General features: G+C 34.5%; 1 protein-coding gene across 2 annotated transcripts; it reads right to left on the bottom strand.

The window, feature by feature from the left end:
* Positions 1-9,172: 9,172 nt before the first annotated feature.
* Positions 9,173-20,113, bottom strand: LOC117317262. 2 transcript variants are annotated; one of them, XM_033871998.1, is made up of 4 exons: positions 19,283-20,113; positions 15,381-15,453; positions 14,859-15,074; positions 9,173-9,397 (listed from the first exon to the last, which is right to left on the bottom strand). In XM_033871998.1, the coding sequence occupies exons 2-4, from the start codon at positions 15,433-15,435 to the stop codon at positions 9,246-9,248; spliced, it is 423 nt and encodes a 140-aa protein (XP_033727889.1). In that variant the 5' UTR covers positions 15,436-15,453; positions 19,283-20,113; the 3' UTR covers positions 9,173-9,245. The 2 variants fall into 2 exon arrangements, with proteins under 2 accessions (XP_033727889.1, XP_033727888.1); XM_033871997.1 differs by lacking the exon at positions 19,283-20,113 and having other exon boundaries at positions 15,381-16,772.
* Positions 20,114-21,033: the final 920 nt, after the last annotated feature.

The following is a 21,033-nucleotide window of genomic DNA, read 5'->3' as shown; positions in this document are numbered from 1 at the left end:
TTTAATATTGCATACAGTTATATATCAACCCAGTTACCTTCTGTCTTACATGATAGGTTCGCTGTGTATAAACTGTCAGTGCTTTTGTGGTTTATATAGAACAACGACTATAAATACAGCATATATTGTTGTGTTATTGTTATAACCACTGAAGTTTGTACCCACGAAACACACGAGGATCTCATGTCATACAGGAAAAACAATTCTCAAAACAATTCCGTTATGTGCTTAACAATGCATTTAGCAATGTGTTTCAGCAAATCTGCCAGTTTCAATTATATATCCCAATATTCATTGTAATAAATACAAATGTAAATGTGTTTCTTCATCACAATCATGACAGCCGTGTAGTAAGGTTTTATCCTTAAAGTTCGTGTAAATAGCAGTGATATTGTACATGCTTAGCTTATACAGCACTATCCGGGTGCAATTACAAAATGTAAACAGAAACTTGACCAATTGTTAGTATGTATCATGATTATCTATGAGTTTTGCTTTTGGCATTCAAATTTCGAAGATAACTCCTACACGTTTAACAATTTTGTGTACACATGCTGCCCTGGTAATTTGTCTGATAAAGGTTACAGTGTACATACCGTACTGGACATTAACCGATATCTAACTGGTCATTTGTCTGATAAAGGTTACAGTGTACATACCGTACTGGACATTAACCGATATCTAACTGGTCATTTGTCTGATAAACGTTACAGTGTACATACCTTACTTGACATTAACCGATATCTTACAGGTATAGTACTATGTGTTATATGGGATACATGGAAGAAATTTTGACAAAATAAAGTCATGTTAACCAGCTCACGATTGATATTAAAGCGTATACAGATTTTTTTAAATGAGTGTGCAAAATACACTTTTGGAAAATATTTGGGCTATTGGCAACAATTTATTTTTAGTTTAAAACGTGAAGGCAAGTTTAGCGAACAGTTTATTCATGCTGTGAAAACATTACGTAAGTAAGGCTTTTGCATTTGTTTAACAATAATTTTGGACCATTCCATTACGAGATGGGGGTGGTTGGCAACACTGGACTCGTTGTGTACAGTCACGACAGACCAACCGTGACGACCCATCTCGTTGATAGTCAAAGTCAAAGTAAATTCGAATGATTCTGAAACCTGCTTGTAGGCCGTTTAGTGTTACAGGTTGTGTATATATCCAGAAATAAAAATATCAGTTACATTGGAATACAAAACGTGGTCGATACTTAAATTGAATCAAGAACATATTAAGGTTTATGTAGATAAACCAAGTTTATGTTGACAAATCACCATTAGCATAACCCTAGGTTTACCCTACTATACCTAGTCCGTACAGTATTGATTACAACACAGTTAGCCATAAACATATATGTGCATAGTATGTATACAGGTTAAGTACACGATATGCAGTACAGCTGATAGGGGCCTGGTCAGTTTAGGGTCCTGGTCAAGAAGTCCAGAGTAGGGGCCAGAGCGAAAAGGCCGCTGATTGGTCAAGCGCTACAGCTGAAGCGTCATTATTGTTCTGGGCAGCCTCCGTACTCGGATTAACAACAGATAACCACCACCATCCCCTCCACACAACCTAGAAAAGTAACTGCACAATCCTTACTCATAGGTTGCGAAGTAATTACTAAGCAGTAGATATTGAGTTATTAAGTATACAATTAGTCACTGATATAGTTAGTAAGATAAGAACTATATCATTTAATGGTACTTGTGCACGCAATGTCTTGTTTATGTAACCTGACAGGCAACATATTATACATGAAAATATACCGTATTACAAAGGTACCACAATGTATGACTAAGTTAGGATGGGCAAACTTGGAGTTTAGGTTCTAGTGTAACTGTGAATATGTTTAAGGCTTTCCTAAGTATTGATTGTTCGTTCAGGGGGAATATACAAACAATTAATACTTAAATTCCCCAAAATTTCAATATTCAAATTAAGTGGTTTTTTAACCTATTGCTGTTTCAAGTCCAATCTGGTACATATCCGATCCTCTTCCGGCTCTTGTAGCGATCATGTTACACCGAGTTGAGGACGTAACTTCAGTCCTCCTCCTCTTCCGGCTCTTGATAGCACCGCTACACCGAGTTGAGGATGGCAGGAATAACCCATCTAATTCATTCGTGGGCATACCCCTCTTCCGGCTCTTGTAGCAACACGTGTAGCCTACACCGAGTTGAGGGGTATAGATTCAATAATTCTCTTCCGGCTCTTGCGGGCCTAGCACCATATAATCGAGTAGCCAGACTACCATATATGGTCTAGACATACATACATGTGCCTACACCGAGTTGAGAACAATTGAATTTACCCTCTGCAGTGCAACCTTATTCATCTTAACCATGACGTCATGACTCGCCCTTATTGTACTTGTTGTATCAAATTTTATCATGACACTTGTTAAGAGGAATGAGGCTAGCTAAGATATATATAAGTGGGATTAGAACTGAGTTTGCCCCTTGTGCCAAAATAATTGGTTATTATTTTTGTATAATAACTTGTAACTGTATTATGATGTGATGTTTGATGTTAATAAACATGTTGTATATATAACGTACATTTATTTTCTAGTGATTTGTCAAAAAACAAATAAATGTTAATGTTTTAGGTATAACAAACTTTCAAGGTCTTTGTTCTCCTGATAAAGGACACATTTTCAATTAATGATTCTATGAATACTTTAGAATCAATTGAATTCCGAACCTTTAGACATATTTGATAGATTATTAACATATATTTACATTTGGCGTTATAATCTTCCATTACTCCAATGCTAATCTGGGTTGCATCTATGAGCGTATAGACGCAGTCGGTATTGAATACACAGAGGGTGGCCTTATTCATTCAAATATAGTTGTTGAGTTGTTTCTTGTAAGTGTGTAGATGCATAAAAGTCAGCTAAGTATTTAGCTTTTATGCATAGGAAACACTACAAGAATTATTTCATAATTTACAATTTTATTCCTTTAGGTTTTGTGAGGGTTATGCCAATGATATAATTAATTTATTGTCCATTTATTGAATAGGGAGTTATGTCCCTCGCCGTTGGACCAAAGGACCCCTGATTGGTCAATTGTTTTAAGAGGGTTTCAAGACCCCGCGGCCATCCTCATCATTAGGCAGCCATCTTTGAAATTCACTGCATCAACTTTTGAGTGTCCAACTTTTAGCAAGAAAAAAGACTTCAATTTTGAACTCCTACCCACTGCCTCCCTTTGTCTTATTATTTAATATTTTATCAAAGTGATATTTTAGGTGTATTTGGTATATGAATTATGTTATCTCATAATCTTTTGGCGGTTTTTATTTGGTTAACCCCACATTGGCTTATTATTTTATGTTTGATCAAAGTGATATTTGATATATGTATTTGGTATATATGAGTAATTTCATTTCATAATTTTCTATTATCACTTTTTCATAATTAATAAATATTTTGTCACCCTCTATGAGGGTGGCCTTATTCATTCAAATACAGTTGTTGAGTGGTTTCTTGTAAGTGTGTAGATGCATAAATACATATACAGTTAGAAAGCTTTATTTTGTCACATATAAAAAAGTTGAAAAAAGGTTCGACAAGTCGTGGCCATCTATATGTATCAACTATCAATATGACAAGTCGCCTACTAAAGTATACAGAGATATGCATCAACTATCAATATGACAAGTCGCATCGCCTTCTACTACAGTATACAGAGATCTGTATCAACTATCAATATGACAACTATCATCGCCTTCTACTACAGTATACAGAGATCTGTATCAACTATCAATATGACAACTATCATCGCCTTCTACTAAAGTATACAGAGATATGTATCAACTATCAATATGACAAGTCGCATCGCCTTCTACTACAGTATACAGAGATCTGTATCAACTATCAATATGACAACTATCATCGCCTTCTACTACAGTATACAGAGATCTGTATCAACTATCAATGTTACAAGTCTCATCGCCTTCTACTACAGTATACAGAGATCTGTATCAACTATCAATGTTATAAATCTCATCGCCTTCTACTACAGTATACACAGATCTGTATCAACTATCAATATGACAAGTCTTCTACTAAAGTACACACAGGTCTGTATCAACTATCAATGTTATAAGTCTCATCGCCTTCTACTTAAGTATATAGAGATCTGTATCAACTATCAATATGACAAGTCTTCTACTAAAGTATACAGAGATCTGTATCAACTATCAATGTTATAAGTCTCATCGCCTTCTACTAAAGTATACAGAGATCTGTATAGAAAGTTAACATCGACTTCAAGAGTCTTTTATGCCGACGGAACACACGAAACCAAATTCGCCTTTCTGAGGGTAATTAAGTGTGGCGTAAAATACGTGCAAGCGATAGATAATGAAACGCCCAGACCGGGACTCAAACCCGGTAACTCAGAGAGCTAGACGGACGTTTTAACAATTTGAACTTGATAAAGCGAACAATGGCGTTTAGCCTAGTCCAGTTCCGCTACAAATTAACTATGATGTTTTATCGATTTCCACGCCGCTGAATGCATTCAACTAAATACACTAAATACTGATTATGCTAATAACAGTTTCTTTATATCGTTTTCTACAACAATCAATGTTAGCGTGCAAATTTATCAGTACACTAATGGGATTAAATTTGACTGTACTGACAATTTGAGTGCTGAAAAAAGAAAATTTGCGAAGCATGCTTCACTTTCAAAACAATACTTTTCACAACACGTTATCATTGGAAACGAATGACCATTATAATAAAACTAAAGTGTTATATCTTAGAAGCGTGACAATAAAATTCAGATTTTCCACTAGTCATTCAAATTAGCATAGGAACGTTCTATTTTAGTTAATGCTATTCAGATAAAAATAATGCTGTGATTAAGCCGATCAATTCTATTAGTCCCTGTGATAGAAGTTAATGAAAATAGTTTTGTCTATTATATGTATCCTGTCATGGGATGATGGAAGTTTTGAACATGTGTCACATATCTCATTTGTATAGATATTAATGACTCTATTTGATTTAATATAATAGGAAAACGATTCGTCATCGTTGAATACACCGTTCCCTTGTCACCTGTGGGATCTAATGGATGCTAAACATTTATTTCAATTTCATTCACTTATTTCCAGAATTTAGTTCAATTAAATTACGAACATTGTTATAACAAATTAACTTACAGACGTAGTATTCACATAGTAAAATCAATATACGAACGCTAGACCACGTTTTTCTTTCTTGATAAAGTTATTGTTAGTTATTACTTCTGTAAAATACAAAACACGAAAACACATCAACACGTTAAATCATACCAACAATACTTACATCAATGTACCAGCATATCTATTATTTATTATTTACGGCTAAATAGTGCTTCATTTGATGAAACATTAATGCCGTTAAGTGATTAGTCACTTTCTGACAATTTAAGTCTCTTTTACTATTTAGTCATTTACTGACAATTTAAATACCGTTAACTGTTTAGACAATTGATGACAAATTAAATACCATTAACAGTTTAGACACTTGATGCCAATTTTGTACTAATACTGTTCAGACAATTAATGAAAAATTAAATACTGCTTACCGTTTTTGTCAACCGACTTAAATTCAAATATCGTTAACCGTTAAATCATTTGATTACAAATGTATCCCCAACCCTTCAACACCGTTTAATGTTGAGTCACTATGACTTCTGACAAATAACAAGCTAGGGAGTTGTTGTTATACTTCCATACTTTTAAGTGCACATAGATTCATCACCCAAAATACACTTTTTAGGATTTTTATATAAACGTTCATAAGTACATGTATATAATAAGGTAAAACTTGTTTATTTCATATGATTTCGAATTTCAGGATCGTGTTACAATGATCTATTGTCAAAATCAATTGAAATGATAACCTTCAGTAATCATCTTGTAACGTGTTGCTCTATCAATGTCATCAATGTCCTCAATGTCCTCAATTACTGTACATCGCCATAACTTAAACTTCACAGAATGTATAATTAAAACAATATTTAAAATATAATATCGAAATAGCACCTATATTGTGCATTACTTCATCAACTTTGTATTCCAAATACAATTATTGAAAGAATGCATATCTATAATCGGCCAATGTGACGTCATTTTGCCAGATAATTTTTATATATTTCATTTCGTGAATTAAGCTTTTCATTTCACAATATTTTTTAAAATAATATAAAATAACTAAAAATGTAAAAAAATGTAATTTCACCACCAAACTCATTCAATATTATCACTATGACAATCCACCTCAGTACCAAACTTGGTACATTTACATACATTATCGAAATAACGTCCACCTCAGTACCAAACTTGGTACATTTACATACATTATCACAATAACGTCCACCTCAGTACCAAACTTGGTACATTTACATACATTATCGAAATAACGTCCACCTCAGTACCAAACTTGTTAATATTTACATACTGTATCACAATAACGTCCACCTCAGTACCAAACTTGTTAATATTTACATACATTATCACAATAACGTCCACCTCAGAACCAAACTTGTTAATATTTACATACTGTATCACAATAACGTCCACCTCAGTACCAAACTTGGTAATATTTACATACATTATCAAAATAACGTCCACCTCAGAACCAAACTTATTAATATTTACATACTGTATCACAATAACGTCCACCTCAGTACCAAACTTGGTAATATTTACATACATTATCAAAATAACGTCCACCTCAGTACCAAACTTGGTAATATTTACATACTGTATCACAATAACGTCCACCTCAGTACCAAACTTGGTAACATTTACAATTATTATCACAATAACGTCCACCTCAGTACCAAACTTGGTAACATTTACAATTATTATCACAATAACGTCCACCTCAGTACCAAACTTGGTAATATTTACATACTGTATCACAATAACGTCCACCTCAGTACCAAACTTGGTAACATTTACAATTATTATCACAATAACGTCCACCTCAGTACCAAACTTGGTAATATTTACATACATTATCACAATAACGTCCACCTCAGTACCAAACTTGGTACATTTACATACATTATCGAAATAACGTCCACCTCAGTACCAAACTTGGTAACATTAACAAACATTATCACAATAACGTCCACCTAAGTACCAAACTTGGTAACATTTACAAACATTATCACAATAACGTCCACCTCAGTACCAAACTTGGTAATATTTACAAACATTATCACAATAACGTCCACCTTAGTCCCAAATCTGGTAACATTTATACATTATCACAATAACGTCCACCTCAGTACCAAACTTGGTAACATTAACAAACATTATCACAATAACGTCCACCTCAGTACCAAACTTGGTAATATTTACAAACATTATCACAATAACGTCCACCTTAGTCCCAAATCTGGTAACATTTATACATTATCACAATAATGGTCAGCAGCAATTCGCTTCTAAGCTCTTTAACCTTTACTCCATGAGACGTAACAGTCGATTATGGTCAACGTGTCAACTGTTTGTTGATGGCTTTACGGTATTTGTTCAATTGTTGGTCTGGAATGTCGCATATTTTCTCACCAACATCTTTAATCTTTAATCTTTAAATCTTTAATGCTACATGTTTTACATCAAGTCCGACTATATTTCATTCTTAAGTAAAAGATATAAGCGTGGTCTAACTCGTCAGAGTATACATATAAAGTATATCAACATGACATGTTTATATCGCAGAGCAAGACTTCTCCAATGTAACGTCAGAACTCCGAGGCATAGGGTGCATTTTGTGGGCACGTTTCATCCTAACTTGCCGCCACTTTCATCCTTTCTACAAAACTATTGGCGCATCGTTGGGTCATCAGATATTCACAGGCCACCGTTATTGGCCTATCGTAGACCAAAAATGTACGAGATTTGGTGGTGAGCAGTATATTGACTTCTACCGCCTCCCGCCGTCGACGATATCTCGACAGTCTCCAACAGTCTGTATCCCGTGGATTTCAGCACTCGTAGTTTTTGGATTGTGCAATCTTAATTTTCATATAACATTTTTCTCATGGACGTTTGCCCATTTGATTCTCAACAGGATATTTTGAGAATTTCCAGACTTTATACCCAAAATATTAATTATATTGATAACCATTTCATGGACGGGAGTGCATCATGGCAGAAACAAGTATTCAGGGTAATGTCTTCCACTGGTTGCTATACATTTTCACGTGTAATTCATGTCCCTACAACTAAATTCTGATGAATGTTTTATGTAATCATTTGGTTATCTCACTCATTTATTCTTAAGATTTTTTTTCGGGGGGGGGGGGGGGGGGGGGGGGCGGTACTAACGCTGTATCCATACATAATAATTTTGGGGCGAAACGTCTGTAACCACTACGGCATCTTCACGCGCTGGTATTTTCAAATGTATTTTCCGTTGATCGCATAGCGTTCCATCATAGAACATAGCTCTGTACGTGTCACTAACATCCACCTTTGGTCAACGCAAGCCGAAGGCTTCATTGTTGTCTTTTCAACTACTATGTATTACTCTTACTGTATAATATGACTGTATTTGCATTCTTCAAAGGGGTGGATTGCCTCGAACATTTGACATTTTTCATTGTCCACACTATTGGAATTACTTTTTTGTCCCAAATAAAGTATATCATATATATTTTTATTGCATTTTTGACAATTAAAGATATTTTCAACGGGAAACCATTTGATATTCTTTTAATTGCATTCTTATGCTAAAAATTAAAAGTGTTGGAATCAGAAACAAAATTCATGTCGTCGTCTCTTTATGACATTACTCCGAGTCAACTTGATAGCGCCCATTTGAAAGGTCTCATCAACGCAACTTAAGCCTTTCCTGCTGAATTTCGGAGAATCTGCGCATTAAAGCTAATGTCAAGTGTGTATTTTACCGAGAAAATCTTATCAACGAAGTTCGAATCATAGAGGTTTGACTTTATTTGAAATAACCATTAACTATCCACTATTAATTGTTAACAATCAGACATATGTAAGATTAAATTAGTCTTCCTTCGTCATTTGTGGAACTATACTACACAACGAGAACTTTATATATACAATTTGGTACCCAACAGAACATAGTATTTATTAAACACACATTATAATGATAACAACAACAAAATGACAATAATAACATACAAATGGTTTTTATTTTGACGAAATAAAGAAGCGATTTTGGTCTTCAACAGAAACAATCAGATACCGCAGAAAATTCGATGTGGTGGTATTGGATATTTGCTACAGGATACCCGCCCATCAGCGTTACAGGAACACATGTTGATATTGTCAAGACTACTAAATGTGTCTCCAACTTTGTGGGCGTCTCCATTGTAGATGCATTCCTCACCTGGCAAACAAAGGATATTCGGTTACCATAGCAATACAATACATGGACACTTACATAGCAACGACAAGATGGATATACATTCACACACACGGACTAACAGTGTTATATAACAACGACAAGGTCGGATGTAGATATATACACACGGACTAACAGTGTTATATAACAACGACAAGGTCGGATGTAGATATATACATGGACTAACAGTGTTATATAACAACGACAAGGTCGGATGTAGATATATACACGGACTAACAGTGTTATATAACAACGACAAGGTCGGATGTAGATATACACACACGGACTAACAGTGTTATATAACAACGACAAGTCGGATGTAGATATACACACACGGACTAACAGTGTTATATAACAACGACAAGGTCGGATGTAGATATACACACACGGACTAACAGTGTTATATAACAACGACAAGGTCGGATGTAGATATACACACACGGACTAACAGTGTTATATAACAACGGCAAGGTCGGATGTAGATATACACACACGGACTAACAGTGTTATATAACAACGACAAGGTCGGATGTAGATATACACACACGGACTAACAGTGTTATATAACAACGACAAGGTCGGATGTAGATATACACACACGGACTAACAGTGTTATATAACAACGACAAGGTCGGATGTAGATATACACACACGGACTAACAGTGTTATATAACAACGACAAGGTCGGGTGTAGATATACACACACGGACTAACAATGTTATATAACAACGACAAGGTCGGATGTAGATATATACATGGACTAACAGTGTTATATAGCAACGACAAGGTCGGATGTAGATATATACATGGACTAACAGTGTTATATAACAACGACAAGGTCGGATGTAGATATACACACACGGACTAACAGTGTTATATAACAACGACAAGGTCGGATGTAGATATATACACACGGACTAACAGTGTTATATAACAACGACAAGGTCGGGTGTAGATATATACACACGGACTAACAGTGTTATATAACAACGACAAGGTCGGATGTAGATATACACACACGGACTAACAGTGTTATATAACAACGACAAGGTCGGATGTAGATATATACACACGGACTAACAGTGTTATATAACAACGACAAGGTCGGATGTAGATATACACATGGACTAACAGTGTCATATATAACAACGACAAGGTCGGATGTAGATATACACATGGACTAACAGTGTTATATAACAACGACAAGGTCGGATGTAGATATACACACGGACTAACAGTGTTATATAACAACGACAAGGTCGGGTGTAGATATACACACACGGACTAACAGTGTTATATAACAACGACAAGGTCGGATGTAGATATATACACACGGACTAACAGTGTTATATAACAACGACAAGGTCGGGTGTAGATATACACACACGGACTAACAATGTTATATAACAACGACAAGGTCGGATGTAGATATACACACACGGACTAACAGTGTTATATAACAACGACAAGGTCGGATGTAGATATACACACGGACTAACAGTGTTATATAACAACGACAAGGTCGGATGTAGATATACACACACGGACTAACAGTGTTATATAACAACGACAAGGTCGGATGTAGATATATACACACGGACTAACAGTGTTATATAACAACGACAAGGTCGGGTGTAGATATATACACACGGACTAACAGTGTTATATAACAATGACAAGGTCGGGTGTAGATATATACACACGGACTAACAGTGTTATATAACAACGACAAGGTCGGATGTAGATATATACACACGGACGAACAGTGTTATATAACAACGACAAGGTCGGATGTAGATATACACACGGACTAACAGTGTTATATAACAACGACAAGGTCGGGTGTAGATATATACACACGGACTAACAGTGTTATATAACAACGACAAGGTCAGATGTAGATATACACACGGACTAACAGTGTTATATAACAACGACAAGGTCGGATGTAGATATACACATGGACTAACAGTGTTATATAACAACGACAAGGTCGGGTGTAGATATATACACACGGACTAACAGTGTTATATAACAACGACAAGGTCGGATGTAGATATACACACACGGACTAACAGTGTTATATAACAACGACAAGGTCGGATGTAGATATACACATGGACTAACAGTGTTATATAACAACGACAAGGTCGGATGTAGATATACACATGGACTAACAGTGTTATATAACAACGACAAGGTCGGATGTAGATATACACATGGACTAACAGTGTTATATAACAACGACAAGGTCGGATGTAGATATACACACGGACTAACAGTGTTATATAACAACGACAAGGTCGGATGTAGATATACACACGGACTAACAGTGTTATATAACAACGACAAGGTCGGATGTAGATATACACACACGGACTAACAGTGTTATATAACAACGACAAGGTCGGATGTAGATATACACACGGACTAACAGTGTTATATAACAACGACAAGGTCGGATGTAGATATACACACGGACTAACAGTGTTATATAACAACGACAAGGTCGGATGTAGATATACACACGGACTAACAGTGTTATATAACAACGACAAGGTCGGATGTAGATATATACACACGGACGAACAGTGTTATATAACAACGTCAAGGTCGGATGTAGATATACACACACGGACTAACAGTGTTGTATAACAACGACAAGGTCGGGTGTAGATATATACACACGGACTAACAGTGTTATATAACAACGACAAGGTCGGATGTAGATATACACACACGGACTAACAGTGTTGTATAACAACGACAAGGTCGGGTGTAGATATATACACACGGACTAACAGTGTTATATAACAACGACAAGGTCGGATGTAGATATACACACAGACTAACAGTGTTATATAACAACGACAAGGTCGGATGTAGATATACACACACGGACTAACAGTGTTATATAACAACGACAAGGTCGGATGTAGATATACACACACGGACTAACAGTGTTATATAACAACGACAAGGTCGGATGTAGATATACACACACGGACTAACAGTGTTATATAACAACGACAAGGTCGGATGTAGATATACACACGGACTAACAGTGTTATATAACAACGACAAGGTCGGATGTAGATATACACATGGACTAACAGTGTTATATAACAACGACAAGGTCGGATGCAGATATACACATGGACTAACAGTGTTATATAACAACGACAAGGTCGGATGTAGATATACACATGGACTAACAGTGTTATATAACAACGACAAGGTCGGATGTAGATATACACATGGACTAACAGTGTTATATAACAACGACAAGGTCGGATGTAGATATACACATGGACTAACAGTGTTATATAACAACGACAAGGTCGGATGTAGATATACACACACGGACTAACAGTGTTATATAACAACGACAAGGTCGGGTGTAGATATATACACACGGACTAACAGTGTTATATAACAACGACAAGGTCGGATGTAGATATATACACACGGACTAACAGTGTTATATAACAACGACAAGGTCGGATGTAGATATACACACACGGACTAACAGTGTTATATAACAACGACAAGGTCGGATGTAGATATATACACACGGACTAACAGTGTTATATAACAACGACAAGGTCGGATGTAGATATATACACACGGACTAACAGTGTTATATAACAACGACAAGGTCGGATGTAGATATACACACACGGACTAACAGTGTTATATAACAACGACAAGGTCGGGTGTAGATATATACACACGGACTAACAGTGTTATATAACAACGACAAGGTCGGATGTAGATATATACACACGGACTAACAGTGCTATATAACAACGACAAGGTCGGATGTAGATATATACACACGGGCTAACAGTGTTATATAACAACGACAAGGTCGGGTGTAGATATATACACACGGACTAACAGTGTTATATAACAACGACAAGGTCGGGTGTAGATATATACACACGGAATAACAGTGTTATATAACAACGACAAGGTCGGATGTAGATATACACACGGACTAACAGTGTTATATAACAACGACAAGGTCGGATGTAGATATACACACACGGACTAACAGTGTTATATAACAACGACAAGGTCGGATGTAGATATACACACGGACTAACAGTGTTATATAACAACGACAAGGTCGGGTGTAGATATATACACACGGACTAACAGTGTTATATAACAACGACAAGGTCGGGTGTAGATATATACACACGGAATAACAGTGTTATATAACAACGACAAGGTCGGATGTAGATATATACACACGGACTAACAGTGTTATATAACAACGACAAGGTCGGATATAGATATACACACACGGACTAACAGTGTTATATAACAACGACAAGGTCGGATGTAGATATATACACACGGACTAACAGTGTTATATAACAACGACAAGGTCGGATGTAGATATACACACGGACTAACAGTGTTATATAACAACGACAAGGTCGGATGTAGATATACACACGGACTAACAGTGTTATATAACAACGACAAGGTCGGATGTAGATATACACACACGGACTAACAGTGTTATATAACAACGACAAGGTCAGATGTAGATATACACACGGACTAACAGTGTTATATAACAACCACAAGGTCGGATGTAGATATACACACACGGACTAACAGTGTTATATAACAACGACAAGGTCGGATGTAGATATACACACACGGACTAACAGTGTTATATAACGACAAGGTCGGATGTAGATATATACACACGCGGACTAACAGTGTTATATAACAACGACAAGGTCGGATTTAGATATATACACACGGACTAACAGTGTTATATAACAACGACAAGGTCGGATGTAGATATACACGCGGACTAACAGTGTTATATAACAACGACAAGGTTGGATGTAGATACATATTATACACGTTGACTGATTGACTGATGATGTAAGATACAGACGAAAATGTATGAATATATTACCCCATGAATACCCTCAAGGGTAGCCTTCTTCTGGTTGATTGACAACACAGGTCATACCAATTTAGGTCAAAGTAAGAGCTAAGTTGGCGCAAGAAAATCTTTTTAAATACTTTTGTCAATGGCTTAAAGATATTTTTTTTTTTTTTTTTTAGTCTAGCCATTGTTGGAAGCATACAAATAAACATCGTGTGACGTGTTTATCCCTCTTTTTCAAATGACGCCAACTCTGATTACTGTGTTGGAATGTACATTTGTGATAACATCGAGGTTTGAACGCGGGTATTTTGGTAGGTATCGATAACAAAAAGTACCAAGCCTTCAAAGAGTCGCAGAATAATTAGCATTTTGTCTGAGAAGATTATGATATGAATAGTATACGAACACATTTGCCATACATATATGTATATAGATGAGGTAGATACTGAATTATGTTATATTCTATTTGGAAAAATTAAATAACATTTAATTAAAGTGGTTTAAAATCCATATCGATACACTTACCTGGACAGACGATACATCGGCCGTCAGGTGTTCGGACGGGAGGAGCGTAGTCACACGCGACAGGTTCCGGGCAGGTTTTGGGATAGTACATACAGTACGTACAGTTCCAAGCCTTGTCCTCTATACAGATCGTCTCTAAATCGGACGATTTCAGAACCTGATCCGCATTACAGAACTTTATACAATCTCCATATTGTTCCGGAAAAGCAAAAGCGACTAAAATAACGGAAAACAATAGATATCCGTATCAACATGTTAACAATGTCATGATTTTCATTCAAAGTCTAAAAGCAAACAAAACTTTTTATTAAACAATTAGATTTAGTTTTTAATTAATTTATCAAAATATTGTTTATACTGAATTTGTATGACTTAAACAGCCCAGTGAATATTATAAGAAGAGTGTCGTTTGAGCTAAAGCTGGTCAGGAGCAGTAAATCAGCAGTCAGTTAATACAATGGTATGCTGTAAAAGTTATCTTTTTTATTATAATTCATATATTTGTTTTATATAATTACTCACCAGAAATGCCCAGGAAACTGATCCACAATAACAGGTTGTAACGTGCTGTCGGCATAATGCTAGCTTACTTCTCCTGTCAAAAGACACAATGATATTCAAAGATTTTAAAATGCCATTTTGAATCGGGATTGTTGTGCATGACACTGTCTGATGGATGCAGTCTGGATAACTAAATAAATATTGAATATTATTTTATTTTATTGTCTCTTGTAACACCGGAAGATGTCTGTTTTGACATTAATGTGTTTACTAAAGGCGACATTTGTAAAATAAGAAACAATTTTAGCTATACAAAATATGTATACTTATGCATAATAACAAACAAAAGAAAATTGCCATGTTAGCGGACCGTAAGTGAAAAATGAGAATGTGTCAACATGATTTAAATGATTTATGAATTACATCGCATTTGATTTATACTTTGTTTGCTTTTGCAATGACATCTTTATTATTAAATAACGCCACTGAAATATTTTAGATACAATGTTTTCGATTACGTCAAAGGAGACAATTTTGCACCGCCTTGAGTTTTACAGCAGTAATAACACGGTTAGTGACCATGTACAATAAACCGTCATATATCATAATTATATCGTCACACAATAATATTTCTCTCTGGAATATCCTGACATTGTCCTCCTTGTTAGTCCGCGTCCCGCTGAAATCATGTACATTTTTATACCGCTTATCAATCACATGATGCTTACTAAAAGAATACAACAAGAAAAAGTCCGACGACTTGACGGCGGAGTACTACCCGGGGTAACGCGGTCCCAGATATTATTACACACTGTGATTAGGCTAAAGTTGTTATGAAGAACGAATACCAATGATCTCAAGCATACTGAATGTAATTATATATGTATAAGTCAGATAGCTTCATTTCTCAAAGAAAAATGTGATATTTTCCCTTTGTAAGTTCTCATTCTATATTACACAGCTATTCCCTTCTTATCTAAATTGAGAAATACCCAAGTAAAAGAAAATTCAATTTTCAATGCTATTGGTAGCGTTTTGTCTTCTAGACTAATTTGAATTTTGTTTATTTTAGACGTTTTACCTTTTAAAACTAATACCTAATCAGTATATTACCTACATGTTACCTGTGGAATGACACTATATTACCTATATAATCCCGATATGATACCTGGGTTCATGTAACACCTTACCTGTATAATCATTACGACTTACCTGTATAACAACAACACCTTACCTGTATAATTATTACAGTCTACCTGTATAACACCAACACCTTATCTATAATATAAAGCCGTTCTCTCAGTTTTTAATAAAGATAAGTCTAGGGCAAATCATAGATGCTTGATTGATAAGAAAAAGATGTATAAAAAGCTTGAATTCAAGCTGAAAAGGGAATATAAGACCCATGAAGGAAACTTAATGAACTGCATGAGAAAGCATAATCCTAAAAGATTCTTTTAATAAGACAAAAGTCAAGGATAATAATTTGGAAAATGAAGATTTTTTTGAACATTTCAAAAAGTTGACGTCTATTTACTCTTATTCAAACGAAAATGTTAATAGATTCATGGAACAATACGATAATTCAGGTGATAATATAAACCCTTACGAAGAATTAGATGAAGATATCAGCGAGAGAGAGGTTTTACATGTAATAAGTAATATAAAACGCAATAAGGCGTGTGGTATCGATGGTTTATTAAATGAATTATTTGTAGCATGCAAAGATACTTTGGCTCCTTGTTTAAAAGAGCTATCTAACGGGGTTTTTAGCTCTGGTTTCTTTCCGGATAATTGGAATATTGGAACCATTTTACCATTATTTAAAAAGGGAGATGTAAATATAACGGATAATTATAGGGGAATTACACTGGTAAGTTGTCTTGGGAAAATTTTCACATCTATTCTTAATGAGAGATTAATTAAAATTGATAAAGCTTACTCCATGATTACAGATGCTCAGTTTGGTTTTAGAAAAGACCTTTCGACAGTGGATGCTATTCTTGTTTTGCAATCTTTGATTAATAGAACTTTAAGAAACCGTCGCAGACTATATTGTTGTTTTATCGACTACAAGAAAGCCTTTGACTTTGTTCATCGCCAAAACTTGTGGTATAAAATGATTAAGGAATGGATTGAGGGGAAATTTTTAAAAATTATAAGAAGTCTGTATGACAATGTAAGAAGCTATGTTAAATTCAAAGGTACCAGTGATTTTTTCAAATGTGATTGTGGATTGTTTCAAGGTGAAATTTTGTCACCTCTTCTGTTTACCTTTTTCGTTAATGATTTAGAAATTGAATTTATAAAAAGTAACTGTTCGTCGATAGAACTTCAAACTATTAATCTTTTCCTACTTATGTATGCAGATGACATGGTGATTCTATCTGAAACACCGGAAGATTTACAGAAATCGTTAAATTCATTAGAAGAGTATAGTAGAAAATGGAACTTAACTGTTAATGTTAGTAAAACGAAAATTATCATCTTCAGGAATGGTGGATTAATACGTAATAACGAGAAATGGGTCTATGCGAATGAGGAAATTGAAATTGTTGATGAATTTAATTACCTTGGTCTTACATTAAATTTCAACGGTAAATTTACAAAAGCTCAAAATAAACTTGCAGAACAAGGACGAAAAGCTTTATATGCCTTTAATAATATTTGCAGAAAAAAAACTTTTTTAATGTTGAATCTCGCCTTTCTGTTTTTGACACTTATGTAAATAGTATTTTGATGTATGGTTCTGAAATCTGGGGACATCATAAAGCCCCTGCTATTGAGAAACTTCATATTTCATTTCTCAAGTCATTACTTGGACTCAGAAAATCAACAAATAATGTTTTTTTGTACATTGAACTTGGAAGATTTCCCTTGTATATATTAAGAAAAATAAGAATTTTTAAATATTGGTTGAAATTAAAGCGTTCAGATAATTGTGTACTCAAAGCATGTTATGATGAGATGTTGGAAAATAATGACCCATGGATTCTTAATTTAAAACAGGAACTTTTCTCTGTCGGTCTTGGGTATATGTTTGAAGAAACCAGTAACGGTTCAGATCAATTTTATAGTAATGTATTTAAACAGCGTCTCTTCGATAATTTCCGGCAAGAATGTTTGATGAAAGTAAATTTGTCGTCAAAAGGAATTTTATACCAAAATCTAGTTGTTGATATTAACTTCAGTCGTATCTTTATAAACCAGTTAATTCTAATTACCAAAAACTTATTTCAAAGATTCGTTTGTCTGCACATGATCTAGCTATTGAACGTGGAAGATATATTAATATTCCAAGGCATGAAAGAAAATGCATTTTATGTGATGAAAATGATATAGAAGACGAATACCATTTCATTTTTAAATGCAAGTGTTACGCAGACATTCGTCTTAATTTGTTTAAACCATATTATTTCAAAAACCCTAGTATGTTTAAACTTATTCAATTACTCAAAGTAGAAAATACAAAAGAACTAAACAATTTAGGAAAATACCTATCACTAGCAAATAAACGCAGGAAAGATTTGTTATCAAATCTTAATTAAAATATGTTCATTTTCAACTTATTTGATTAATGATATATTTTTGTTTTGTTCTTTAAAATTGTTGTAAGATTTATTGTTGTTGACTGTAGATGTATGTGAAGAGAGTAAGAAGAATTTTGTAGAATGAATGATGAATTAAGTCGGTGCCTTTGTCCTTAAATGTATGTACAAATTATATTATGTTATCCAATAAGTTGTAAAACTTAAGAAATAAATTTGAATTGAAATTGAATTGTATAATTATTACATCCTACCTATATTCCCTTATTTGTATTTCTTACATCCTAACATGGGTAGTACCACACCTCACCTGCATAACCCCAACAGCTTATATTCAATATTCAAACACATCATACTGTTCTGCCAAAGACCTACCTGTTCAGTTGTTGTACCTTTCCCAGACAATTTCCACGCCTCGCTGTTGCTCCTTGATTTGAACACGGAGTATCCCATCGGTACTTATACCTGGCTGTAGATACCATTTAGTTACTAAGATATAAATCATAATACTTATTATGTATCACATGTCATGTCAGGTCAGCACTATATTTTATCTAATGTATTATCTATCCGTAAATCACCACAGATTACCTAATCTATATGTCTGAGTCCTGTTAATCGAAGCTATCAATAAAATATTATAATTTTACCGGGAGAAATACTTTACGAAAAGATTTAATTCGACATATAAATGTTTAAAACCTTTTGATAAAAAAAAACTTACACGTAACACTGTTTTTTAATCAGAAATATAACATAGAACAAAAATAAACAAATTACGAAGGAAAATTTTCTTTATCCTTGACTGGGTCGAACTTACAATTTACTAAAGTCATAAATCGCCAACTCATGACAATTTAAACATCAGTCGATTAGGAGTTATACCTTGTCTTTGAGACCGTTTTTTTTAATTTTTTTTCAGAAAGTCCCAAGGAATCAATTAACACGATGACAACTAAAGTGAACAAAACCTTAAACAAGGATATTTGTATTTTAACCCAGCTGAGGCGTCATTGAAACAATGTGCATATGCTTAAGATGTCTACGAATCGTGGAAGGAATTGTGGAAGACTACTTCAGAATTGTTTTAGACAGTGTGGCACCAGTAAAGATCATTCGAGATAAGCGGGGAACACCTGGAGACCTGGATAAAAATGTTTACAAATATTCCCCGAAAAGAAAAAGTTTTGCAAACTACAGTTGTGTGATCGCACAACGTTCCAAAAACATCGTGCGCACAAATGTGCGATGTGCGATACAAACCGCACAACTAACGATAGGTTTATAAATATTACGAAATAACTAGTTATAGGGAAATATATACGAAAAAAATTAAAATTATGATATAAGATGGTCGCTATTATATATACGTGCTGCATAACAATTGTTTTCATTCATGGAACATGTATGACCAACAATGTTAATCTTGCCATTTAAGTACCTTCATTTTGTCTCGCAAGTATTCGTGATGTTTTCGACGGCCTGGTGATATTTATCTTACTTAATACATAAATTACATATAATATGTATTTTCAAACAAAAAAGAAATGTTTCTGTTCAAAATAAGTCGTTTTATCTGTTGTTTAGTTCTACATGTATTAAATAGCCTGTATATAATCTCGCCGAATACACATTTCTTCGACTTTCCTATGCCTAGAGGTGTCCTCGACAACGTCCGAGCAAATTATATAAAGTTCTTTAAAAATAATTTAGATAACTTATTTAATTATACATCGGTATTTAGTTTCATTCCTAATAATTATTGCATATATTTCAACAAAAATATGGTAATTAGCTGCCTCGTAAAATGTAAATCGTAGTATATCTTTTACAATCGTTCCACACGTTTAAAATAAAATAGATATTGCATTCCTCATTTCATATCTACCACGATACCTATCGCACATGTACCGTTCCAATCGCCCATCGTGCGCACATTTTCCTGCACGATCCGTATCGCACATATCGCACATCGTGGAACGTTGTGCGATCACATAACTGTAACAAACAGTGTGAACAAAATAACTTAAAAAACTAAGCAGTACTTCAAAAGAATAATTCAAAAGTTTGAAGAATAAATTTAAATGAAATAAAAAAATTCAAAACGAAAAGAAATTTAATGTAAA

The sequence above is a fragment of the Pecten maximus genome, chromosome 19 (genome assembly GCF_902652985.1).
Source record: "Pecten maximus chromosome 19, xPecMax1.1, whole genome shotgun sequence".
Taxonomy (NCBI): domain Eukaryota; kingdom Metazoa; phylum Mollusca; class Bivalvia; order Pectinida; family Pectinidae; genus Pecten; species Pecten maximus.
This window is presented reverse-complemented; position numbering and strand designations above follow the sequence as displayed.